The sequence below is a fragment of the Dipodomys merriami genome, unplaced genomic scaffold (assembly GCF_024711535.1).
Source record: "Dipodomys merriami isolate MVZ:Mamm:240054 unplaced genomic scaffold, mDipMer1.0.p SCAF_400, whole genome shotgun sequence".
Taxonomy (NCBI): Eukaryota; Metazoa; Chordata; class Mammalia; order Rodentia; family Heteromyidae; genus Dipodomys; species Dipodomys merriami.
This window is the reverse complement of record NW_027205605.1, coordinates 718362-744147: the sequence shown is the minus strand read 5'-3', so window position 1 is coordinate 744147 and position 25786 is coordinate 718362. Positions and strand designations below refer to the sequence as shown.

Genomic DNA, 25786 nt, shown 5'->3' with positions numbered 1-25786 from the left:
GCAGATGTGGGCCCAGGACAGGAGAGTGGACGATGACTTCAATCCAGGACCTGAAATGGCCTCATGGAGACAGCATAAGCTTACATCTCAGAAAAGACAAAATTTCAGTAGACAAAGAAGGAAGGGTATTCTGGTGGATTGAGTCTATGAAGGTCTAGAAAAGTCAAATGCTAGAGGTATTAGAAATGCCTCTTATGCCTCAAACACCTAAAGAAACCCCTGTAGTTAAAATTATAAAACTCTTATAGAGAAATCTAAGTTAAAGACCTTAGATTAGACACTATTTGTGGATTAAAAACTAATGGTTCTTAAAAAGTACATCAAAAGCATAAGTAATGAAACAAAATGGGATAAACTAAGCATCATCAACATGTAATCAAGCTGGGTGCTGGTGGCTCACCAGGCACTGGTGGCTCACACCTATAATCCTAGCTACTCAGGAGGCTGAGATCTGAGTATCATGCTTAGAAGCCAGCTTGGGAAAGAAAGTCCATGAGACTCTTAGCACCAATAAACTACTCAAAACAACAGCTGCAAGTGGTACTGTGGTTCAAGTGGTAAAGTACTAGCTTTGAACAACAGAAGCTCAGACCCAGAGTTCAAGTCAAGCAAATAAAAACCAATACATAAAATAGGAAAAAATGTCTGCCACTCTGATCTGGGATTAGTGTATGCAGAATGCACAGAGAACTCCTATAACTCAGCAATCAGAAAACATGCAACAGTCAGAGGGCATGTGCCTACATGAGAGCTCACCAACAGTTCCAACAGGGGAAGAGAAACACTGGGTTAAAGCAAGTGGAGAACACAAAGTGCTCTGCCAACACCTGCTACTGGGCTGAGGAGGGCTGCGTATCTGCTGCCAGGGTAGCAGCTCCTCGCTCAACTCCAAGGTCTCAGGTGAGAGTGGCTCTGAGGAAGCCTCACGTCTGGAGCTCAGCTGAGTGATGTGGGTGTGGACACAGTCAAACTGCACAGGCGCTGAGCAGACTCAGCCCACAAGTGGGGACAGAGTCATAGGTACTCACCAGCACTACATTCATGGGCCACTAGGTTAAGGACTTCCACAGCTGCTGGGCACTGCTGTATGAATTCTTCACAAAATAAGCTGTCTTCCAACAGCTGGGCCATGACCAGGCATGCTCTTAATGTTAAAAGATTTATAATATTTCAAAATGATCAATCCATGTTCTTTTTCTCAAAAAGTTAACTGTGAAAAACATTTCAGCCAACTCTGTCCCTTTGTTGATGCTCCCTGCTTTTCTATAGGACTGATGTGGGCATGAGGATTCATCCTATATCAGATAGAAAACATGTGAACAACTGCATCTGCACTAGGCACGTGCAGATGTCTGTCTCCACACCTAAGGGGCGCAGTGTAACAAGTGCTTCCATGGTCCACAGCACCAGGTATTATGAAGTGGACTGAGGATGACTGAATTACATGACAAGTGCTGTATATGCCATTTTATGTGAAAGCTGGAGCATCTGAATTTAAGGGAGGATGGTGTAACTTTGTCACATGGTAACCACGGGGCTGCAGGGAAATGTCTGCTAGCTGAAGATACAGGCAGGTGAGGAGCCTTCTGAGCTTTCTCTGTACCATGTCCACTCCACAAGCAAGAGGAATCCCGCAGCTGGGTACAACTGCTCTGATTTCTCTCACTTGACTCAATATGTCAAAAAGAGAAACTCAATACTCCTGTTGAGTGGGAAGACTTGCTTCTCTTTCCTATACCAACACCCAGAATGTCCTGATTTTCCAGACATCATGTGGGAAAAGGAGGGGCCAGATAGATACTAATGTGGCTTAGCCATCTTAGAAAGTGGCAGAATTAGCTGGGTGTGGTAGTACTGCCAAATGACAACACAGAAAGAAGTGACCGTTAATCCTGCAACAGAACAAGCAGGGCAGCAGTGCCTACATATTCTACACAGCACATTTCAAGTGTTTATTCTGTTGGCTTGATTTCACTGTGAAGTGAGGAAACAATCAGGGAACCACAGACTGGTGAGCAGAGCACAAGTCAGTGGTGGCTGCTTTTCACTAGCCTGAGCCTTGGGCCCAGAAAGGGGAAGGAGAGAGGAGGGCCCACCCAGTAGCCCTGCCTCCCTGGTCCTGCCTCTGCATGCAGGCAACATGGGGAAGGGCTCACCTTGTTCTGATTTCAGCCAGGAGCCGCACTACTGCCATCACAGGTGCTGCCCCATCCCCAGTGGCAGGAAGGGAGGTGTGGATAGAGAGACTTCCCTCCTGAGGGAACAACATAGACTGGACTGCCTGGACCACCTTCTCGGTGATGGACAGCTTATGAAGAGGCAGTGCCTGGGGGGTGGAGTGAGCAGAAGTCACAGTTGACTTGTATAGGAAAGGAAGGTGTTAGCATTAGCCAGAATTCTCAGTTTTTCAACGAAATAGTCAACACAGAAAATTGCAAACCAGATCAAAACTATCAAAAACAAATTATGCTGCACAGGTTGGGGTCAACTTACACCTATAATATCAGCTACTTTGGTGGTGATCAGAAGGATCTTATAGTTCAAGGCCAGCCTGAGCCAAAAGTAAACAAGACTCTGTCTCAACAATAGTTGGTGTGGTAGTACATCCGAACTATGCAGGAAACCTAACTAGGAGGATCATGTCTCGATATGCCTAGGCATAAATGGGAGACCCAAGCTCAAAAAATAATGAAGGCAAAGATTGCTGAGAGAGGTCCAAGCAGTAACAGCTTCCTAGCAAGCATGAGGCCCTGAGTTCAAATATACATACATACATATGTATTTATATAGTCACACCAATGTAATTATTAAATACCTAGAACTAATACATAAATACATAACAAGTAAAACTCAAGACCCCGGTGTCTTTGTGCTTCTCTGATAGGCACAGAATCATTGCTCATTTCAGTACAGTAAACATTTGCAGTGACATTTTACCATACCTCTGATCTTGGAACACAGAGTCTAGACAACGGAATGGTCAAGGTGTCGGATGCCTGCGAAGTCTTTCGACAGTCGATGGGTGGGAATCTGACAGTAGCTATGCCTTCCTGCTCATTGATAGAAGCCACGACTCCAATGCTTCCTGATATTCCTCTACCTAAAACCTGCAGACAGAAGTGTATTAGTACCGCCCACTTGCTGATGTGCAAGCAGCTATCCAAAGTGAAAAATGGAAGAATCCATTACTGTCATCATTATCTGTGCTATAATAATTCTCTATTCTAGCGTGGATGCCATGCCCAGAGCATGGATGAAAACAGGTCCACGATCTTACGGCAAGGTGATGACAGTATGTATCATCACAGACCTTCAATTCTAAAATAGTAACAACATTACTGACATTATAGGACAAAGATATTGTATTTAGCATACCATATTTCATTAGTACCTGAATAAAGCACAGCATACTGTGAATTAAAATTCATGAGCTTCTTAGATTCATTACTTAGCTTAAAGGGCCAAGGACCGGTCCAACTTGTTAGGATGCTTACACATGGAAACAATGACTGGGGTGGCTGGGGCAGGATGGGATGGCTGGTTACCTGAACCTCAGATCCGATCTTAATCGTCTCCTTAAAGCCTCCCAGCGCACACAGTGCAGCCACAGCCTGGCGTGCAATTCTCTGAAGTTTGGCCAGTTTTCTGCCACTGCTGCTGCCATTTTCTAGAATACTTTCTGCATATTTCCCCAGCTGTGGAATGTACATCAATGCCTGAGACAGAACCTAAGCAGAAGAAGATACCAAGGATGATGAAGTGTCCACAACAGTGCCTGGGTCTGGTAGTATCCTGAAGGCACTCTGGATATAGGAGGGACCAAAAGCTATCAGGTATGGCCAGCAGCATTTTCCCCCATGTGTACCTTATGTCATCAGACAAAATGTAGAAGAATCAAAAACCTGTTACTAAAGCTACTAAAAGAAGCAATCAGCCGGGTGGTGGTGGCTCACGCCTGTAATCCTAGCTACTCAGGAGGCTGAGATCTGAGGATCGCGGTTCAAAGCCAGCCCGGGCAGGAGAGACCGTGAGACTCCTATCTCCAATAAACCACTAGAAAACCGGAAGTGGCGCTGTAGCTCAAGTGGTAGAGCGCTCGCCTTGAGCTGAAGAGCTGAGGGACAGTGCCCAGGCCCAGAGTTCAAGCCCCACGACCGACAAAAAAAAAAAAAAAAGAAGCAATCATTTATCTAAGGGAAAGCCAGGCCAGTATACTGCCCACATCTTAACGTGCAATTACCTTCAGGCCATGTCATAAGTGGTCATTTGAAGAACCACCATGAAAAGGAGGAACAATACAGAGCTCTGGTTCTGGGCAGCTGGAACACTGCTGTAATAACCAATTACTTGCAAGACTCAGGCAGTGGACTCACACAGAAGATGCCCTTGGGCCTCCTGAGTACACTGCACATGACCTCCAAGACACATGTCAATACCAGTCTAAATGTAAGCAAGAAGAAACAAGACTACCATTCTCTCTCTGAGGATACTGTCCTGGCCTCTATAAAATTAGAACAAGCAGGACAGGAGACAAATAGGAACAGAGCTCAAGCTACTCAGTCAAAACAAATGCCAGGGGAAAATGCCAATGAGTATACCTGACTCATATCCTACTAAAATGTCCTTTGTGCTGGGCACTGGTGGCTCATGCCTGTAATCCTAGCTACTTGGGAGGCTGAGCTCTGAGGAGTGCAGTTCAAAGCCAGTCTGGGTAAGAAAGTCGATGAGATTCTTAGCTCCAGTTAACCATCAGAAAAGCAGAAGTGGCTCAAAGTGGTAGAATGCTAGCCTTGAGTGAAAAAGCTCAGGGATAGCACCCAGGCCTTGAGTTCAAACCCCATGCCAGGACTGAAAAAAAAAAATGTAGGCTGGAAAGGTGGCTCAGTGGTAGAGTGCTTGACCTTGCATGCATGAGGCCCTGGGTTCAATTTCTTAGCACCATATAAGCAGAAAAAGCTGGAAGTGGTACTGTGGCTCAAGTAGTAGAGCACTAGCCTTGAGCTGAAGAGCCCAGGAGCAGCGCAAAAAAAAAAAAAAAAAAAAAAAAAAAAAAAAAAAAAGGACTGGGCACCAGTGGCTCATGTCTGTAATCCCAGCTACTCAGGAGGCTGAGATCTGAGGATCACAGTTCAAAGCTAGCCTGGGCAGAAAAGACCATGAGACTCTTTTATTTTTTTGGTCGGTCTCTGGCCTTGACTCTGGGCTTGGGTGCTGTCCCTGCGCTCTTGAGCTCAAGGTGAGTGCTCTACTGCTTGAGCCACAGAGCCACTTCGGGTTTTCTAGTGGTTTATAGGAGATAAGAGTCTCACAGGCTTTCCTGCCTGGGCTGGCTTTGAACCGAGATCCTCAGATCTCAGCCTCCTGAGTAGCTAGGATTACAGGTGTGAGCCACCACGCCCAGCAAGACCATGCCACTCTTATCTCCAATAAACCACTCAGAAAAAAAAAGGAGTGACACTTTGGCACAAATGGTACAGCACTAGTCTTGAGCTGAAGAGCTGAGGGACAGCGCCCAGACCCAGAGTTCAAGCCCCAGGACCAACTAAAATAAAATAAAATGAAATAAAATGTCTCTTGCTGTGCAGGATTCTAATGCAGGTGCCTGCTCAGTTAATCAGCAAGCCCACACTGACCTTTTCTGCCGTTGTGGTCCATATTTGAGCAGCATTTGATTCAGGCGCCATTAGCAAGCTGTGCAACAGGGCAATCACTTCTGCAGCCATGCTATTTGCCACGTGCCCGCTGATAAAGGGGCGGACGGGGTCAGTCCTGCAAGTGTCCACACAGAAGACTTGTCAATGCCAGTGATGGCTCCAAGTGTACCATCAGAGAGAAATATTCTTTACACACATGAAAAAGCAGAAGGTTTACCTGGCAAGTTCTGAGTTCCTCTCTCGGCAGATGGAAGTTTGGGCAGTTTTCTTCTTATCGCCTGTGGACAGTCCACTCACAGTCTCAGGGTTGAGGGCTTCCACAGGGGGTCCAACGCTGACGATGAGGCCTGACTGTGCCCATTTGGTTGCTTTCCGCAGGGCGGCGGTGGCCTCTTCTGTAATGACTTCACAACAGCCACCCTGGGGGCAGTTTAAGACATTAATTACTCATTTTACTTCTGTCAGCTCTATGCCCTTTAAAACTCTTCCCCCATTACCAAAGCAAGTCAGGCTCATTTAAAAAATTCAAAACAGGGCTGGGAAGGTGGCTCAGTGGTAGAGTGCTTGCCTTGCATGCATGAGGCCTGGGTTCGATTCCTCAGCACCACATAAGCAGAAAAAGCCAGAAGTGGTGCTGTGGCTCAAGTGGTAGAGCACTAGCCTTGAGCTGAAGAGCTGAGGGCCAGTGCCCAGGCCGAGTTCAGCCCCACGACTGGCAAAAAGAAAAATAAATCAAAACAAAGTATTGTGTGTATGATGTTAAATTTCCATGCGTATTTGAGATAACTTTGAGTCCTCTAGATTTTGTCCATGCAAATTCTGATTTCCACAATTATAGGTCCTATTATATGCCTTTACATTTTGCTTTTAGCACTTTTCAGTTTATCATATACTTTATTATAGTTGTATATTTCATTATTCAAATATATGAATTTCATTAACTAATTTTCTATTTATGGATAGATGTAACCTATTTCATTTATTTTCCAAATAAAACTCTGAAGAACATGTTATTCATTTATTTTTGGTCATTTGAGAAGTTTACTTATCCTCACCTTGACAATAATGGGTATTTATATTTTACGTCTTTGCTTTTATTTGTTTATTTTTGTCGATTGTGGGGCTTGAACTCTGGGCCTGGGTGCTGTCCCTCAGCTCTTTAGCTCAAGGCTAACACTCTACCACTTGAACAACAGTGCTACTTTTGGTTTTCTGGAGATAGGGGTCTCAAAGTCTTTCCTGCTCAGGCTGGCTTTGAACTGTGATCCACAGATCTCAGCCTCCTGAGCAGCTAGGATTGCAGGTGTGAGCCAACAGCGCCCAGCTTATTTTACATTTTTATAAATTGTTTGCTATAGTCCAAAATCTATTTTTCTCTTAGCAATCATCGTAATCTCAAAACCATTTGTAGGCTTTAAAAGAGCAAAGAAAAAATTATAAGTAAAAAATAAGAGTTCTCTTTTTTTTCTTTCCCCAATCCTGGGGCTTGAACTCAGGGACTGGCTACCATCCCTGAGTCCCTTTGTCTTCAAGGCTAGTGCTCTATCACTTGAGCCACAGCGCCACTTTGAGCTTTTTCTGAGTAATTTATTGGAGATAAGAGTCTCATGGACTTTGCTGCTTGGGCTGGCTTCGAACTGCAGTCCTCAGATCTCAGCATCCTGAGTAGTTAGGATTACAGGTGTGAGCCACACATGCCTGGCTTCTCTTTTTCTCCCTCTCCCTCCCTTCTTTCCCATTAAGACATGATCTCAAATTTATCTTGAATTCATGACCCTCCTATGTTAGCCTCCTGAGAAGCTGGGACTACAGACACCTGCTACCATACCTGGCTGCATTAATTTTTAAAAGATTTCTCTTGAAGATCTAAAGCATGTCAAAGGCTCTTTCATTATAGGTTTTTTTCTGAGCAGGTCCCCTGTGAGGATTACCTTGGTCATGTCTCGATCCATCTTCACAACTTTCTCCATGTTGGCTCCAGTACCCAGTCGGAAGGGTCGTCCTTCTGAGCTACTGCAAAGGGGAAGGAAGATAGTAAACAGCCAGGAGGGCAATACTCATGGCCATGTGCTGCTAGGCACGGTCAGGATCAGGCTGTTCTGAGATGCTAACACTGGCTTTTTTAAAAAATTTTTTTATTGTAAAGATACTATACAGAGGGTTATAGTTACATGAGTAAGGTAATGAGTACACTTCCTATTGGGCATTGTTACCCCCTCCATTGTTTTCCCCCTACTATCCCTTCCCTCTGTACCTTCCCCGAGGTTCTTTTTTTTTTTTTTTAATTGCTAACACTGGCTTTTAAAACTCATAGTGTGCTGGGGGCATGGCTCAAGTGGTACAGTACAAGAAGCCCTGAGTTCAATCTGTAGTACTCAATAAATAACAGGCAATCCATAGATAGAGGCTTCGTTTTCCAAAAAGGAAACAATTTATTACTGCACAATTATAGCACTTATATAGAGCCACAAACAACAGCTATTTTTAGTTGTGGTGAAGCTCTAAGAAGCTATGTGAAAATGCTGCACACACAAGAGCTGACTAGTGGGGGTGCTCTGAAGCCAGCTGCAGGGAAAGCCTGATGCCGGAAATAGCAGAAAGCTCGCAGAAAGCTCCCTCCGTCTCACAGGGGCAGCAAGAGCTGTGGCAGCAGCATGGACCAGTTCTCTCTGCCTAGTAACTCTGTTCCCCCTACCTCCCCAACAAGCTCCACAAATGTCTTCACCAGATCTGGTCTGTGATTTTGGCAATGCTAAGAAAGTTTCTCGATTACTCTGCCTAAACTAACCTGTGGTGACCCTACAGAGGCAAGGCCATCTTGGCTGACAGTGAATTCATTATGAGAATGACAAAAGGGCCAGAGCCCTTGTTACCCCTCACACAAACACCTTGTGCTGCTCAGTAGGCCTCCCTGGTGCCCCGGATGCCACTAGCAAGGCTCTGTAGATCTATGATATATTTGAACAATATTTTTGCTTCCTGTTGTGCAATCCTATCACTCATCTGTCAAGGAATTAAAGCTTTAAAAAGCGTTTCCTAAGGGAAAAAACGAATGGTTTAAATAGGGAAACAGGTGGACCCATTGCAACAATGAGATGTACAAGTCGTTATGTCGAAAAACGAACTTTACAACTTTGGCAGGGGGAGGGGGAGGGAGGTATGGGGGGGGAGATGGGAAGGGATGGGAAGGGGAAACAAAGGAGGAGGCAACAATGCTTGATGAGAAATGTACTCATTATCTTGCCCATGTAATTGTAACCCCTCTATACAGTATTTTCACAATTTAAAAAAAAAAAGTGTTTCCTTTCTTTCCCTCCCACTATATCTGTTGATGGCAACAGCTGAAACCCAGCTGCATGATTCCTCGTCACAGACAATGCGTGGTGTGAGTGTCCAGCACACAGGCAACGGCACACCTTAGAGAAGCCCCGTGTTAGGCTCAGAGCTTGAACCAGAGGTCAAGATCTGAGTTCCAGTTCTGTTTCACTTTCTTCCTTTTTCCTTAGGGGTCACAGTGGTGATATGGAAGGCCTGAGCCACGGGAGGAGCCATCGACACACAGTGTGGCTGTCACTATAGTCACCTTAGCAACGGCTGGAGGACTTCATGAGAGGACTGGTCTTCTCGCTTGTGAATAAAGATGGAGAGCTTGCCATCCACTGCTTCGCTTTCTTCTCCAGGATCCTTATCTCCTTTTAAGGAGTTCTTGGGACTGCTTTTTGTCAGTGTGGTATCAGGTTCAGAAGCAGTTGGGGAAAGAACTGTCTGACATCCTTAAAGCAAAAATCAAAGCCCATTCAGAAAAACTGCAGTAATGCCTGAGCAGTTTCCCAAACTATGAGAGGCTCATTCAAGGAAGCTCCCTCCCACTCCCTGTCTCCCCCAGTCTCCCTCCTTCAACACAGGACCCAGAAGGGAGCTATGCCACCCTCTGGTCAGGAGCTCCTCACCTGGGACTACATAGTCTGCCAGCTTGGCCAAGAGCAGGGAGGCAATCTTGGAAGCTGGATCGCTAGGATCCTCCTGCTCACTGTTCAGGGAGGGGACAGAATAGCTCCAGGGTGGGAGTTCCACGTTCCCACAGTCCTCCACGCTCATCAGAGGCAGGGCTGCTCGACACAGCTGGAGAATGATCAGGACCAGTTTTGGAGATGGCCGCTGGTCAAGCAGCAGGGAAAGGAGCTTGGACACACACGCTGGCTGGCTCAGGATGGCTTTTCCTATGTGACTCCTATAAAGGGAGCAAGAAGAGCTCACAACCCCGTCTGGAAGGGCTGCCGGCAGTCATGGAAAAGAGCTTCCTGGATGACCTTAAATAAGTGGACCTGGCACTTTTTTTTTTTTTTTGGTCAGTTGTGGGGCTTGAACTCTGGGCTTGGGCACTGTCCCTCAGCTCTTCAGCTCAAAGCGAGTGCTCTACCACTTGAGCCACAGCTCCACTTCTGGTTTTCTAGTTATTTATTGGAGATAAGAGTCTCAAAGAGGGGCTGGGAAGGTGGCTCAGTGGTAGAGCGCTTGCCTTGCATACCAGAGGCCCTGGGTTCGATTCCTCAGCACCACATAAGCAAAAAGAAAAAAGCGGAAGTGGCGCTGTGGCTCAAGTGGTAGAGCGCTAGCCTTGAGCTGAAGAGCTGAGGGACAGCGCCCAGGCCCAGAGTTCAGGCCCCACAACTGGACCCCCCCATCCCCCCTCCCCAAAAAAAAAGAGTCTCACAGAGTTTCTTGCCCAAGCTGGCTTTGAATTGTGATCTTCAGATCTCAGCCTCCTGAGTAGCCAACGTGTGTGCATGCACATGTGTGTGTGTCTGTCTGTCTGTCTTGAACTCAAGGCCTTGGCTCTGTCCCTGAGCTCTTTTTGTTCAAGGCCATTGTTCTACCACTTTGAGCCACAGCTCCACATCTGGTTTTCTGGTGGTTCACTGGAGAAGAGTCTCACAGACTTTCCTTCCTGAGTTGGCTTTGAACCACAATCCTTAGATCTCAGCCTCCTAAATAGCTAGTTTTACAGGTATGAGTCCCCAGTGTCCAGGCTGAGCAAAACATTTGATTAGCATTCACAACTAATCAGTGATACTCTGATTTTCTGATCTATGATATCTCAAGTTGGCATGTTCAATTCAGTGTGAGGACTAGACTATACCACCTAAGCTGGGTGCTTTTCTAACAGTCATTTCTTCATAATGTGTATCTCAAGGGCAAGGCTGTCAGACAGCTTCAGGGCTTGCCATGGCTGACTTGTCATCTCTCATGAAGATGTACTGAGCCCAGAGGGAACTGGAGAACACACTAGAGTATGAAGACAAACCATTGGGTCTCAGGCCTAGACCAGGGGTATTAGACCAACGTGGAACCACTCATGTTTAAGGTTAGAGAATGAAAGCTCTTGGCGGTTCGTGTTGTTTTGCTGGGGGTAGGGTGGTGGAGTGCTAGCACGTCTGCTCTCAAGGCTGTTGCCAGCAAGGTCCCCTACACAAACCTTCCCATTTTAGCACTAATATTTCATACCTCCATTCTCTATTGCTTTTCTTAAAGAACAGGGGTGTCAAAAGGGCCTAAAATTTGGATGTTTAAAAAGACAGCTATCAGCAAAAGGTAGTGTTACCAAAGGGGAAAACAAGCTGCCCTCTAGGCTTTGTGGGCTTCCAAACCTTGAGAGGTCATTGAGGAGGCTCAGGGCATCCTGCAGAGCGTCGTTCCCAGCAGCTTGGTTGCCACAGCACTCGGTTGCTCGGGCAAGATGGTTGGTGAGGAGGCTAGACACCTGACGGGCCAGGCCTGAGTGCACAGCCTCGGTGGAGCCACCTTCAGTTAAAGGAAGAAAAGGAAGAGGACAGTAACTATCTATGGAGGCCATAGACAGACTTTTCCCTTTGGCCTTTCTGCATGACAACCTCCCCAAGACACATCTTCTTCTTCTTCTTCTTCTTCTTCTTCTTTTGGTCAGTCATGGGGCCTGAACTCTGGGCCTGGGTGCTGTCCCTCAGCTCTTCAGCTCAAGCCTAGCACTCTACCCCTTGAGCCACAGCACCACTTCCGGCTTTTTCTCCTTATGTGGTGCTGAGGAATCGAACCCAGGGCCTCAGGCATGCAAGGCAAGCGCTCTACCACTGAGCCACCTTCCCAGCCCCTTCTCTTTTTTTCTATTGTTGCTGTTGTGCCAGTATTGAGGCTTGAATTCAGGGTCTTGCTCTCTTGCTTAGCTTTTTCTGTTTATGGCTGGCACTCTACTACCTAAGCCATGCTTCCACCTCTGGCTTTTTCCATTTAACTAGAGATAAGAGTTTCTTTGATTTGTCTGCCTGGGCTGTGATCCTGAGATCTGTCTCTTTTTATTTATTTATTTATTTTTATTTTTATTTTTTTTTATTTTTTTTTTTTTTTTTTTTTTTTTTGGTCCGGTCGTGGTGCCTGAACTCTGGGCCTGGGTGCTGTCCTTCAGCTCTTCAGCTCAAGGCTAGCACTCTACCACTTGAGCCACAGCGCCACTTCCGGGTTTTTTCTTTTTGCTTATGTGGTGCTGAGGAATCGAACCCAGGGCCTCAGGCATGCAAGGCAAGCGCTCTACCACTGAGCCACCTTCCCAGCCCTAATTTTTATTTTTTTGTTGGTTGTAGGGCTTGAACTCTGGGCCTGGGCGCTGTCCCTCTGCTCTTCAGCTCAAGGCCAATGCTCTACCACTCGAGCTACAACACCACTTCCAGTTTTCTGGTAGTTAATTGGAGATAAGAATCTCATGGAACTGAGTGTTGGTGGCTCACGCCTATAATCTTAGCTACTCAGGAGACTGAGATCTGAGGATCTCGTTTCAAAGTCAGCCTGGGCAGGAAAGTCCGTGAGACTCTTATCTCCAATAAACCACTAGAAAACCTGAAGTGGCGCTGTGGCTCAAGCAGTAGAGCACTCACCTTGAGCTGAAGAGCTGAGGGACAGCGCCCAAGCCCAGAGTTCAAGCCCCATGATCGACCAAAAAAAAAAAAAATCTCATGGACTTTCCTGACCCAGCTGGCTTTGAACTGCGATTCTCAAATCTCAGCCTCCTGAGTAGCTAGGATTACAGGTATGAGCCTCCAGCACTCAGCTTTTTATTTATATATATATAGCCAGTTCTGGCGCTTGAACTCAGGGTCTGGGCACTGTCCCTGAGCTTCTTTTGCTCAAGGCTGGCAGTCTACTTCTTGAGCCATAGTGCTACTTCTGGCTTTTTCTGTTTATGTGGTACTGAGGAATCAAACCCAGGGCTTTGTGCATGCTAGGCAAATAAATCTACCACTAAGCCACATTCCCAGCCCCACAGATCTCAGCCTCTTGAGTAGATAGGATTACTAGTGTGAGCCACCAGTACCCGGCTATGACCTTGTTTCAAAAACAAAATAAAAACAAAAGGGCTGAGGGCATAACTTAATGGTAGAACACTGCCTGTTACGCGAGAGGCCCTAGGTTTATTCCTAATCTAAGAAGGGAAGCCGGGCACCAGTGGCCACACTTGTAATCCTAGCTATATAGGAGGCTGAGATCTGAGGATCACTGTTCAAAGCCAGCCCAGGCAGGAAACTCCGTGAGACTCTCATCTCCAATAAACCACTAGAAAACCGGAAGTGGTGCTGTGGCTCAAGCAGTAGAGCGAGCACTAGTCTTGAGCTGAAGAGCTCAGAGAATGTGCCCAGACACAGAGTTCAAGCCCCACGACCGACAAAAAACTAAAAAAAAGGGCTGGGAAGGTGGTAGCTCAGTGGTAGAGCGCTTGCCTTGCATGCCTGAGGCCCTGAGTTTGATTCCTCAGTACCACATAAGCAAAAAAAGAAAAAAGCCAGAAGTGGTGCTGTGGCTCAAGTGGTAGAGCACTAGCCTTAAGCTGAAGAGCTGAGGGACAGCACCCAGGCTCAGAGATCAGGCCCCACAACTGGACTCCCTCCCCCCCAAAAAAAAGAGGAAGGGAAGAGAGAGGAAGAGAGGGAAGGGGAGCAAATATGCAACTGCACAATCCTTTCCTAAAAATATGTATGTGGAAACTGTTAGTTGAGCAAGAGATAAAGAAACTGCCTTCTCTGTTTTTTGAGACCCTGTCCTCCTCTAGGGAACTTGGACACAGTGCCACACTGATGTCAAGGCCCTCAGGACATGGTCCACTGGTGAAGCTTACCTGAATAAGTGTAGCAGAGCCTTCCCCTGTCCAGCACAAACAAGTCACAGCCAGTCATGCCAACAGAAGTGTTAGGAGAAGGAGGCCATCCTTACCTTCCTCTTTCTCCCACTCCACACAGCGATTGGCCAGCACCTGGAAGGCAGCCCAGGCCATGGTGGCCACCTTCTGCTTCTTGGTCTGCTTCTCGCTGGAGCTGGACTCGGTCTGACTGCTCAGGCTGCATAGTCGGTCCATGAGCTGCACAAGGCCGCTGCGGACCAGGCACTTCTCTTCGCTCCTGGAAAAGGGGCACAGCACAGATGAAAGAACTGGACAGTCCAGGGAAAACTGACAGGAAGGTCTGTCTATATGCAAATAACACAAAACTTTGTTTCTTTTTCCTTCTTGTTTTCCTTGGCAGGTGGTCTGCCGAGCCACACCCCAACCCTTGTTTTGCTTTGGTTATTTCTGAGATAGTTTTGCTTTCTGCCCAGGACTTGCCTGAATTCCTCCTATTTTTGCTTCTGGTGATAGCTGAGATGACAGGCATGTACCACCATCCCCAGCTTCTTCCACTGAGATGGAATCTCAAGGACTCTTTTTGCCCAGGCTGACTCAGAACCCTGATGTTCTTGATCTTATGTGGCTAGGATGACAGGCACTCACCACCACGCTGTTATTGGCTGAGAAACTGTCTTGGGAATTTACTTCCCAGACTGACCTCAAACCTTAGTTGTCTCGATCTTAGTCTCCCAAGTAGCTAGGAATACAGATGTGAACCTCTGGCTTCTTATAATGACAATTTCCTTCATATACAAAAAAAGTCCCTCAACTTCTCTTCACATAATACAGCAAAAGTTTCCATAATAGAAAAATTATCATAAGAGTCATTAAAGATTGCACAAGTGCCTGACAACTCAAACTAGTAATTAAAATGACCATAGCCATGCAAAACTTTCCACCAAATATGTAAGTAATCTCCTAGGGGTTTTCTCTGAGGAGGCATCTCCTAAGGTTTCTTTGACCCTCCTCATCTTCACAGTGCGGTACAATCCATCATAAGTGAGTACTGGATAATAAAAGCATAATCAGCTGGAGTGTAACTATACATGGGAAAGGCTGTGTCTGTACTCACCTGGTATAAGGAATGGTACATAAGAGTCCAATGCTGTTGGCGCATGCGATAGGATAACGAGCACACAGAGACACAACCGAGGTCATGGTCTCACCAAAGGCTTCTTGGACCTGCTCCACCATCCCACCACAGGTGAGCTCTTCAATTCTATGAAACACAAATCAAAGCACATGCCTCCTGAACATGTCCATGACACAGATTGTGACTAGGCGAACAGAAGAGTTCCTTTGAGAAGCCCAGGGCCTCAGGAGGATCCCACACCAAAGGCACACCAGAACATACCATGCTCAGAGCCATAAAATACAGACCACACAAGACCACTGGGCAGGGTGTCTCTGTGTGCTTGGACACAGTGGTCCACATTCTAAAAGCAAGTCTGGGATATCCTAGCTTAGGGTAAGTTAAACAGGACTTTTTCTGTAGGACTTTTCAGAGCATGTTTCTGTTTTGTTTTTTTTCAGAGTATGTTTGGCAAGGCTAATGGACACAGTGTTTTCTAAGGACAATGTTAGGCAAACGATTCATTTGAACACAGGTACTATATTCCTCACAGCACTCAATACTGTAATCACAGATGCATTAATGAGAAAACCAAGGCCCAAATAAATCAGCCAATGTACTTGTTAAGTTCATGCTCCAATTATTAGTGAAGTCCAAGAGCCCAGTTGATATGAGTAAGACTTTTACAAACACAACATAGGGCTGATTCTATAGTAATTAATATTAACTGAGAATAGAAACTCCAAGATTGTAACATATATGTGTGTATATATATATATATATATATATATATATATATATATATTTTTTTTTTTTTTTTTTTTTTTTGGGTCATGGGTCTTGAACTCTGGGCCTGGGTGCTGTCCCTGAGCTCTTCAGCTCAAGCCAAGTGCTCTACCAGTTGAGCCATGGTGCCACTTCCGGTTTTCAGGTTATTAATTGGAGATAAGTCTCATGGACTCTTCTGTTTGAACCGTGATCCTAGGATCTCAGCCTCCTGAGTAGCTAGGATTATAGGCGCAAGCCACTGTCACCTGACCCAATATACTATTTTTATAATAGCAAAAGTAAGACTGAGGCAAGGTTAAAAAAAAAACAGGGGATTGGTTAAGGAGTAAGACCCTTCTTGAGGAGTGTGTGGGTGAAGCAACAGCAGGAACAACTGACCTGGGTCCCCCCTGGAGGACCATTGTCACTGGCCCTACCAGGTGAGTCACTCCCCCGACCCGCACAGCTGCTGTCAGCAACTCCCGCATGTGCACCAGGGCCTGCTTGCGTGTGTTTCCCCGCCGCCACCTTGTCTGTGCAGCCAGAAGAAAGCTGCTGCTGGACACCTGAAACATAGGAGGAGGAAGCTCCTGATTCTGCAGACGGCCACAAGCCCCGCCACATCATTCCTCTGAGGGCTGCAAAACGTCACCTACTGCCTGGTCAGGGTTGGTGCCAATGAAAGCGAAGAGCTGCCCCAGCAGAACACTGTAGGTGGGCTTGTCCCTGCTGTCCTCAATAGCGAGTGACTGTAGGAGTGTGAAGGAACTGCTGCGGTGGCTGGTCCCATGGCGACGCCTACAGGAAAATTAAAGAAGCAGTAGACCAGCCAGACAAGAGCCACCCTTGGGGAGTTGGTTTTGACAAGTACATTCTTCTACATGTGAGCTCTAACCTTGGCCACAGGCCATTTACCTCTGATTAGCTCTAGTGAATTCTAGATCTTCATTTCCAATCATTTCCAGGTCAGAAGGAGCCGACATGCTGCGAAGAAAAGCCGGCTGCCGGACAGCATGAGATATCACTTTAGTTTCAGAAGCTGATTTACAAGCTGGAAGAAAAACAAATATAAGCTAACATCTCCACCACTGCATTGTTTATTTTGTTCTTGTGTGCAGTGGTGGGGCTCAAACCAGGGCTTGTACAGGTGAAGCCAGTGCTCCACCACTGAGCTCTACCACAACCCTCTGCTTCTGAATTCACAGCAACAGCAAAACTTAAGAGAACTAACTACCAAACAGAATGGATCTTTAGGCTTTCTGTCAGAGTCAGCTAGCACAGCATACTGGTAAATTTCAGACCAAAATTTTAAACTCAAATATCAGGCTCAAATTAGTTTAGCTTGAAAAATTAATTTTCCTAATTGGTCTTCCAACAGAAAGTTGAAAAATTAATTTCATAAGTGTGCTCATTTCAATATAAACATTCTAAAAAGCAAGAGAGGACATAGAATAATTTCTGCAAGAACAAGTTTCTTAATTCACATAAATCCAGACCCATTTTTACCGGGATGGCTTTTGTCTCTCTCTAATCTTAGATTTGTTTGGCTCCCTCATGGCAATTTGGTTGATGGTTCTCCTGTAACTAGAGCTGGTAGAGCCAAGGATCCACCTTGAGCTGGAATGTGACTGGCCTTTCCTGTTAGACATTTATTTTTTTATTTTTTTGGGTCCAGTCGTGGAGCCTGAACTCTGGGCCTGGGCGCTGTCCCTCAGCTCTTTAGCTCAAGGCTAGTGCTCTACCACTTGAGCCATAGCACCACTTCCGGCTTTGTTCTTTTTTTGCTTATGTGGTGCTGAGGAATCGAACCCAGGGCCTCAGGCATGCAAGGCAAGCACTCTACCACTGAGCTACCTTCCCAGCCCTAGACATTTATTAAGGGAAATCATTTTATAAAAGACTACTGAAATAGAAGCCAGGTACTAGTGGCTCACACTTATAATCCTATCTACTCAAGAGACTGAGATCTGATGATTAAGCCAGCTAAGCAGACAAATCTGACTCTTATTTCTAATTAACCACAAAGAACTGGAAGTACAAGTAGGCTCAAGTGGCAGAGCACCAGCCTTGAGTTAAAAGCCAAGCAAAAGCAAAAGGCCCTGAGTTCAAGCCCCAGTACTAGCAAAAACACAAACAAAACAGCAACAACAACAACAAAAACCAAACTCGTGGGTTATGCCCAGTATTGTGGATCTGTCTTAGGCAAGAAGACTCACTGATTTCCTTGAGAGACACATTGAAAGGCTAACAATTAAAATATGACCAAGACCCACAAAGCCTGTAACTTAGGTGGTGGCCAGTGTGAGTTGTAGTTGTTGGTGAAGCGAGAACTGGGCAGAAGCCCCAGTGTACAGAGCAAGGTGGAAGAGTAGTGGAAAGGAAGCAATGCAGAAATCAGATTGCTTTACAGATGTAAAGTTGAGAAACAGAGTTATCAGGTAACTTTGATCAAAAGACATCCACAAGCTCACCAATAAAATACAAGATGACAGTTCAGTGAGACAAATCCTCAAGACTAGTAATCCACTTGAGCCACAGCACCATTTTGGCTTTTTTTCTGTGTATGTGGTACTGAGGAATCAAACCCAGAGCTTCATGTATGCTAGGCAAGCATTCTACCACTAAGCCACATTCCCAGCCCTCTCAGTTATTTATTCTAAGGGAGATATTCCTTGCAGGTTAGTCCATGGTTCATAAAAGCACAGATTATAATGGGAATGCTCTCCTGAAATCCTTCCATTTGACCAGTTTCTTATTAGTTTAGCTGGGGGTCTGAGAGAAACAAAACATTCATATACCTTTGTGGCCAAGGAGAGTTTTAAAGAGTTATATTTATTTAAAGATGCTCCTGAAAAGGTTGTACCTTTGCTACCTAGGCTGATTCTGGTACTAAAGGCAGCTCTGGTCTATTCAGATGATGAAGTGTTTGGGAGAGGGTTGCGTGACCTGGTATAGTTAAGTGTCATCCTTGGTCCTTCTTCTAATGACCTGCTGACAAGCCTTTCCAAGAGACTAATGAATAAGAAGTTCAAGGAGCCCATCACTAGCACACTGCAGAAGCTTGAGCAACACGGTGGAAATGCAAGCCTTACAATCATCAAATCCAAAATTGCAATCTACTGCTCTATCTATATGCTGTTGGCTAAGGGAGCAAAGAGTTATCCTGCTTCTTTCTTACAAGTGTCATGCACTGACTACATGTACATATGGAATGTTTATTCAGTTCAGCTTATTCTTTTTTTGGGGGGGCCTGAACTCTGGGCCTGGGCGCTGTCCCTCAGCTCTTCAGCTCAAGGCTAGCACTCTACCACTTGAGCCACAGCACCACTTCCAGCTTTTTTCTTTTTGCTTATGTGGTGCTGAGGAATCGAACCCAGGGCCTCATGCATGCAAGGCAAGCACTCTACCACTGAGCCACCTTCCCAGCCCAGTTCAGCTTATTCTTTTATAGATCACATCCACAATTCATTAGCTGTTAGGTCAAGAGGAGTGTACATAATCCAGCCAAATCATAGTAAATGTTGTTTGTCAACAAAAGAAGACAGGTAATAACAGAAAGCTACTGAAAGAATTTCTGTAACAGTACAACTCTGTGGATCTTTTGTCTCATTTTTATCCTAGTATGAAAAACCAAAATTGAATTTATAATATCAGATGCATTTGTATTTATTTTCTAGTATATTTTTATTTAAAGCACCTCTTTGCAAATCTTTTTGTGCTGTGCACTTATTTCTATCCATGATTCTTTTGGTTATTTCTTGGTTTTTGTATTTTGCAGGGCTAGAGAAATTTAAAATGGAAGATAAGCAGTTTTTCTAAACATATATTTTATACTTGTAGAATGGTTGGAAGGATTTCATTCCAGAGAATTCTAGTTTAGGAAATTTGTTTTAAATATTCAAATTTTATGTATGTTGTTTTTTACAACTTGTTAAAAATTGCCTAAACTTTAGGTGTTAATTGTATTTAAGTAAATGTTATCTTTGAAATTCATAGACTGAAAATATTGATGTGTGTACAATGATATTTAGAAATAACAATCTTCTCATAAAAATAAAATGACCAAGAAATTGGCCATATTTTATTGACAAAATTGACAAAAACTTAAGCAGAAAGTTCCATAGAGCTTCTATAGAGGAAATGCAGGCTCAGCTCCTATCAAGAAGCAAGGATGGTGCATTCCAAGACTTACACGTTGGCTGTTTATACTACTGTGAACTATTATGTTTTTGGAGAAACCATGAAGAACACAGGGGCAATACATGCCGTTGGGCCTCCAGAGGCAGGCAAGGAAGTGCCACTGAGGCTGGGTGACTCAGAAACCACCACAGGAATCCAAGTACTTTGTGACCAGAGAAAGTAAAAGATAAACAGAGAAATGTTCACAGACCCTACCCCAATGCTTTTTGGTACTAGGGTTTTAACTCAGAGTCACACGCTGGCAAGGCAGGAATTCTATCACTTGAGCTATGTCCGCAGTCCATTTTGCTTTATTATTTTTAGCATCAGATCTCTCCTGTATGCCAGCTAGGACTGTGATCTTCCTATTTATGCTTCCCAGGTAGCTAGGAGGACAGCCACTGGTTGAGATGGGATCTCACTAACTTTTACACCAGATGGCCTCAACCCTGATTGATTCCCTCTTGAGTAACTGTAATTATAGGTATGAACTACTGAAACTGGCCCAGGAGCAAAGTCTTTTAGAAGTAGCTAATGTCTGTTTGATGAGGAGAATCAGCCCAGAAGCCCACGAAGCCTCTGGGGGCAGTACCTGGTGTCTCCGTGGGGGTTCCCGAGAAGCTCCTGGCGAGGCCTGTCTGGGCCGCAATAGTGACATGCAGCAGCAACTCAGCTCGGTTCATCAGACTCCTCACCAGGGCCTTTGTTTTGGCCAGTGGGTGTGAGGGCTTCTGAGTAAGAGAATTCACTTCTTGTAGGAACTTCTCCCTATAAAGAAACACTGAGGTATATTTACTTGTTCTTAGACTTGCCAAAACAAATTTTTTTAAAAAATGACACAGGACAGAGGGACAGAGGACAGAAGGAAACTAAGGCAGAGTATCCTAATAAACTTTGTTTACTGAGGGGAGTAGAACTATAACCTCTGGCTGGTTTTAGCTCTTTTTCTGTTTCAAATGCCTACGAAACCTTTTGAAGATTTGAGTCAAAGCTTCCAATTTACTACATGAGTTTCAACTCATATATCTCATGACAGCACATTAAAAAGGACTTAAAGAGCGTAGCATCACTAACCTGAGTGATAGGACCATGTTTTCAAGATCATTTCCATCAAAGGAGACTTCCTTCATTGAACACAAAAGTTCTAGTTCTTTCATTTTGTTCTAAAGAAGGAAAAATCAAGAAAAGATGGTATGCAGAATCTATGAAAATCAAGCTTCACTAAATAGTTATTAAAATGAACAGAAAATGTAAAGGAATAAGCATTACTTTTGGGCCACTTACAGTTACACTGAAAGTACTTTGCAAGTTATGATTTGTGTATGTGTGGGGAGAGGGTAAACACTGCGTCTTAATGGATATGGAACCCAGGGCCTTGGGAATGCAAGGTAGGCAGGCGTCTACCATGGAGCTATATCTCCAGCCCAGTCTATTTTTTCACTGTGTAGCTAGGGCTGGACTCAAACTCCAGTTCTCCTGCCCCACCTCCCTGGGCCTCTCTCCCAGGAGCTGCAATTACAATTTCCACATGTCCCTGTTGCTGGCCTTTCCTCAGTTTACATTCTGTAGACAGAATTCCAACACACTGTTCCATTCTCACAGATCACCAGGCAGCCTCTTACAATCCCACCTCATCACATGGACTAACATTTGGCTATTTTCCTTCTCATCTTTTCTTCTCCCACATTGTTAGATGTTTTGATGATTAAAAACTGCATGGTCGGGGCTGGGAAGGTAGCTCAGTGGTAGAGCACTTGCCTTGCACGCCTGAGGCCCTGGGTTCGATTCCTCAGCACCACATAAGCAAAAAGAAAAAAGCCAGAAGTGGTGCTGCGGCTCAAGTGGTAGAGCACTTGCCTTGAGTTGAAGAGCTGAGGGACAGCGCCCAGGCCCAGAGTTCAGGCCCCACGACCGGACCCAAAAAAAACTGCATGGTCTACTTTCTTATGCTATCTGTGGGATTTATAGTTCTATCTAATTTTTGCTTTTTTAACACTTGATAGCAAAACTTGATACATTCTTTAGGCTTTATTAACTTTACTCAGTTAAGAACATCTATTTGTATAGACATGTTGATGTAATCTGTTTTCATTTAATCCCTTTAAAAACAGGCATGTTATTAAGAAGAGACATTACCTTATCTCTGCACATGTGTGTAGCACACACATACACACAATGCCTTTGCTCTATAAATGGCACTGTCCCTTTGGGGAGCCCTGGACATGGCTCACCTCATTAAAATGGTAATCATAAAAGAAAGGCATGTTGTTCTCCAGTCTCCCTTGAATGGCATCTTCAACCTCACTTTGCCACTTCTGTTCCAGTTCTGCAACACTCTAAGAGAAAAAACAAACAAACAAACCAGTCTCTAAACAGATGCAAAATGAAAACAAGAGCAATCAATAAATTCATATATATGTATATATATCTGTATATAAATATAGATATCTATATCTATATATAGATAAATATATGGGTTTTTGTGCCAGTCCTGGGGACTTGAATTGAGGGCCTGGGCACTATCCCTGGGCTTCTTTTTTTGTTCAAGGCTAGCACTCTACCACTTGAGCCACAGTGCTACTTCTGGCTTTTTCTGTTTATGAAATACTGAGGAATTGAACCCAGGGATTCATGCATGCTAGGCATGCTCTACCACTAAGCCACATTCCCGGCCTCATATATTTTCTTGTCACAGTAATTTAAAAAAGACTTAGATAATGGTTTGAACTTACTGTTGGTTTGGAGGAACTGGGGATTGCATCCAAGACCTCACATTTGCTAGGTAAGTGCTCTACCACTTGAGCTTTACCCCCAGCCAGCTCTTTTGTTTTGATTTTGTTTGTGAGATAGGGTCTCATTACCTCTGCATTGCTGACCACAAACTCAAGTCCTCCTGCCTCAGATTGCCAAGTTGCTGTGATTATAGAGCCGGCTACATTTTAAACTTCTCCAACTTGCCAGAGAGAAATGATCTCCAACAGTTATAAGACATGTAGAAAAGTCTTAGCTTTCACTCACTTGCAGCTGTCTCTCCATGGCATTAAGCTTCTTAAAGGTCTCTCCCATGATTTTACACAATAAATCATATTCCTCTGCATGTTCTTCTTGATATTGGAAATTGATTAGAGACTGCAGTGCATCAACCAAGTTCAAGTGCTTAATAACACATGATACCACCATCTCCTCCATCACATCCGGCTGAATCACTTCTCTGTATGACAGTGGAAATCTGTTAGGTCTAAGCCAAGCTCTCAATTTATCAACACTGAGCTGGATAAGCTGAAGACTGCAGTCTTTGACTTAAATGTCTCACTGAGCCACCATACCTCCTCTATTATACTACTGTAAGGGTGTGAACAGTGTAGGTATTGTAGGTGGCAAATCATTCACTGGTAGAATTTTTTTTTTTTTTTTGGTGCCAGTCCTGGGGCTTGAACTCAAGGCCTTGGTATTGTCCCTGAGCATTTTTGCTCTCGTCTAGCACTCTACACCACAGCAGCCACAGCTCCACTTCCTGCTGTTTTGGTAATTAATTAGAGATAAGCATCTCACAGTTTTCCTGCCTGGCTGGCTTTGAATAGTACCCTTCGGATCTCAGCCGCCTGAATAGCTAGCTAGAATTATAGGTATGAGCCACTGGTACCTTACAGAACTTTTTTTTTTTTTTTTTTTTTTTTTTGTTGGTCGTGGGGCTTGAACTCTGGGCCTGGGCGCTGTCCCTCAGCTCTTCAGCTCAAGGCGAGCGCTCTACCACTTGAGCTACAGCGCCACTTCCGGTTTTCTGGTGGTTTATTGGAGATAGGAGTCTCACGGTCTCTCCTGCCCGGGCTGGCTTTGAACCGCGATCCTCAGATCTCAGCCTCCTGAGTAGCTAGGATTACAGGCGTGAGCCACCAGCGCCCGGCCCTTACAGAACTTTTAAGGGCTAAAAGTATGAAAATCAAAACTAAATATACTTCTTTTAGCATTTGTATATGTTGAGTTAGAACAGTGTGCTGGCACCATTTATATACTAATTTTTTGTAGTATTCAGGTGTGTGGAATTTAGTACATATGTGTTCTAGGATGAAAACAATGGCTTCTTTGGTATTTGTTTCACTTTAAGTTTCATCTGCTCCTTAAGTTTTGTGTTTTGGAATGACCCATCTTGCCTTTCAAGGCAGAGCAGAGGCCTACAAAAGAGACTTTAAACAGGAACAGCTCTAACACATTTGTGACTGCAAGGGTGCATATTCACTATTTCTCTAGAAGTCAAAAATAAAGTCATATCCAGACTCTGAGCAGGCCCCACCCCCAGAGTTCTGATTCAACAGGTATGCAACAGGCCTCTGGCTAACAATGATCTAGGTGCTCCCACCACAGCCAATGGGAACAGCGCAGCACAGGAACAGCGCAGCACAGGATGAGCACTTTTAACTGGGCACCAGCTGAGGGGTAGCATGCGTTCCCACTTCCTGTTCATTAATATTTGTGAGGACGTGCGCTCTACCACAGAGCTCCAATAAACATACAATTCAAGGTTCACTTACTGGACTATGAAAAGAAACACCCCCTTCACTGTCTAAACATCCCTCCCCGCCAACTGGAAAAAGTAAAATGTGACATACTTTATACTTGGTCTGAACTGAGGTCTAGCACGCCCAGAAATTTCCCTGAGCTTTATCATGACTCCGGGAGGCAGCCTGATCCGGGGCAGGTCGAGGTAGCCTCCGGCAGGGGGCACGAGGACATCGGAGGGGTAAGTGAACTCTCTGTCTTCCTCTATGGTGAGAGGCAGTGGAGATGGGCTTGGAGTGAGGGCAGGGGAGATGACGCCATTAGCTTCCACTTGCCATTGGCACCTGGCAGAGAGAAAAGAGCTCTTCAGTCTCAGATCAGGCCTCCTGGGAAACGACTTGATGTTTAGAGACACATCACACATATATATTAAGTATTTTTTCATCAAATCTTCAAAGACAAAAAGAGAAGTGAGACTCGAACAAGAGCACACCTTGGGAATCTACCTCCTCCCAACTTTTTATTATGAAAACATACAGAGAAATGAAAAGAATATCACATGCCACTGCCTGGCTCTACAGTCGATATATGGTCATGTCTAGCTATCATTTTGGGGACCCTTCAGTGGTGCGACACTCAGGCTGGAGAAAAGTTTATGCAGTTCAAATATGTAAATTTAATTTAGCACAGCGAAGGCCAGAAAGCACTATGGCATAAGTTTCATGTTCTTTTTCAGGCATAATGACACCCATGTCAGGGTCAGGCAGCAGGCACAATTCACTAGGAAACGTAATAAAAGTAGTTTCCCTGTCATTATGTGGTTCCCATTAGAGGAGTTTTCTTTTTCCTCTGTGGGCAAGAGTGGCTCAATTTGAACCCTTGTGTTACCTTTGCAAAAGTTTGGACCGCAATAGCTCCTGGCAGGCTTCTTCTTCTTTGGTAATTTCTGGTCCATTGTACAGGATTCTTAACATGGAACAAGCTAACACAGACAGACCTAAAGCCAGGTCTACCAGGAAGGGCAAGCCTCCTGAGACGTCCTCCGAGGACTCCTACAATGCAGACAGGGGCAAACCACACACGTCAGTGGACACCGGACTGCACTGTCCCCAGCCAGGCCTTACCAGGCGTCTCATGCCAGGGCTCAGGGACACAGGCAGAGAGTGCTCAACACCATGAGGAGATGGTGGCCCTGGGATGGCTACTGAGTGAGCCCTCACCACAGCTCTGTTCAGACTCGGCATAGAAATAGCACGAACCACAGAAGAAGCCAGCTTCTCTGGGGACTTCCTTTCCACTGTCCTATGCAGGTACAGATCACTGTTCCGTTTGTTGCTTCTACCCTGTGCTCAAACCATGATGTTGAGATTTGTTTAGGAAATATCTGAGTGCCTTCTATGTAGCAGCCAGTTCTAGGGAGATGGAGATATG

The 25786-nt window shown here is 45.0% G+C and overlaps 1 protein-coding gene and 1 pseudogene across 1 annotated transcript in view; one reads left to right on the top strand and one right to left on the bottom strand.

Moving 5' to 3' along the window:
* LOC138806573 (probable E3 ubiquitin-protein ligase HECTD4) overlaps window positions 1–25786 on the bottom strand; it is a 128782-nt gene that overhangs the window by 33272 nt on the left and 69724 nt on the right. The window contains exons 24-44 of the mRNA XM_069991997.1: window positions 25244–25407; window positions 24466–24699; window positions 22877–23069; window positions 22090–22194; window positions 20933–21021; window positions 20451–20626; window positions 16595–16730; window positions 16336–16477; window positions 16079–16245; window positions 14912–15058; window positions 13890–14074; window positions 11303–11456; window positions 9605–9885; window positions 9238–9427; window positions 7586–7667; window positions 5872–6074; window positions 5634–5769; window positions 3546–3728; window positions 2943–3107; window positions 2157–2326; window positions 1029–1144 (exon numbers count right to left, since the gene is read on the bottom strand). Coding sequence (XP_069848098.1) covers window positions 1029–1144; window positions 2157–2326; window positions 2943–3107; window positions 3546–3728; window positions 5634–5769; window positions 5872–6074; window positions 7586–7667; window positions 9238–9427; window positions 9605–9885; window positions 11303–11456; window positions 13890–14074; window positions 14912–15058; window positions 16079–16245; window positions 16336–16477; window positions 16595–16730; window positions 20451–20626; window positions 20933–21021; window positions 22090–22194; window positions 22877–23069; window positions 24466–24699; window positions 25244–25407 — 3418 coding nt within the window. The remainder of the gene's footprint in view (window positions 1–1028; window positions 1145–2156; window positions 2327–2942; window positions 3108–3545; window positions 3729–5633; window positions 5770–5871; window positions 6075–7585; window positions 7668–9237; window positions 9428–9604; window positions 9886–11302; window positions 11457–13889; window positions 14075–14911; window positions 15059–16078; window positions 16246–16335; window positions 16478–16594; window positions 16731–20450; window positions 20627–20932; window positions 21022–22089; window positions 22195–22876; window positions 23070–24465; window positions 24700–25243; window positions 25408–25786) is intronic.
* On the top strand, window positions 18065–20244 carry LOC138806589 (PACRG-like protein pseudogene; annotated as a pseudogene).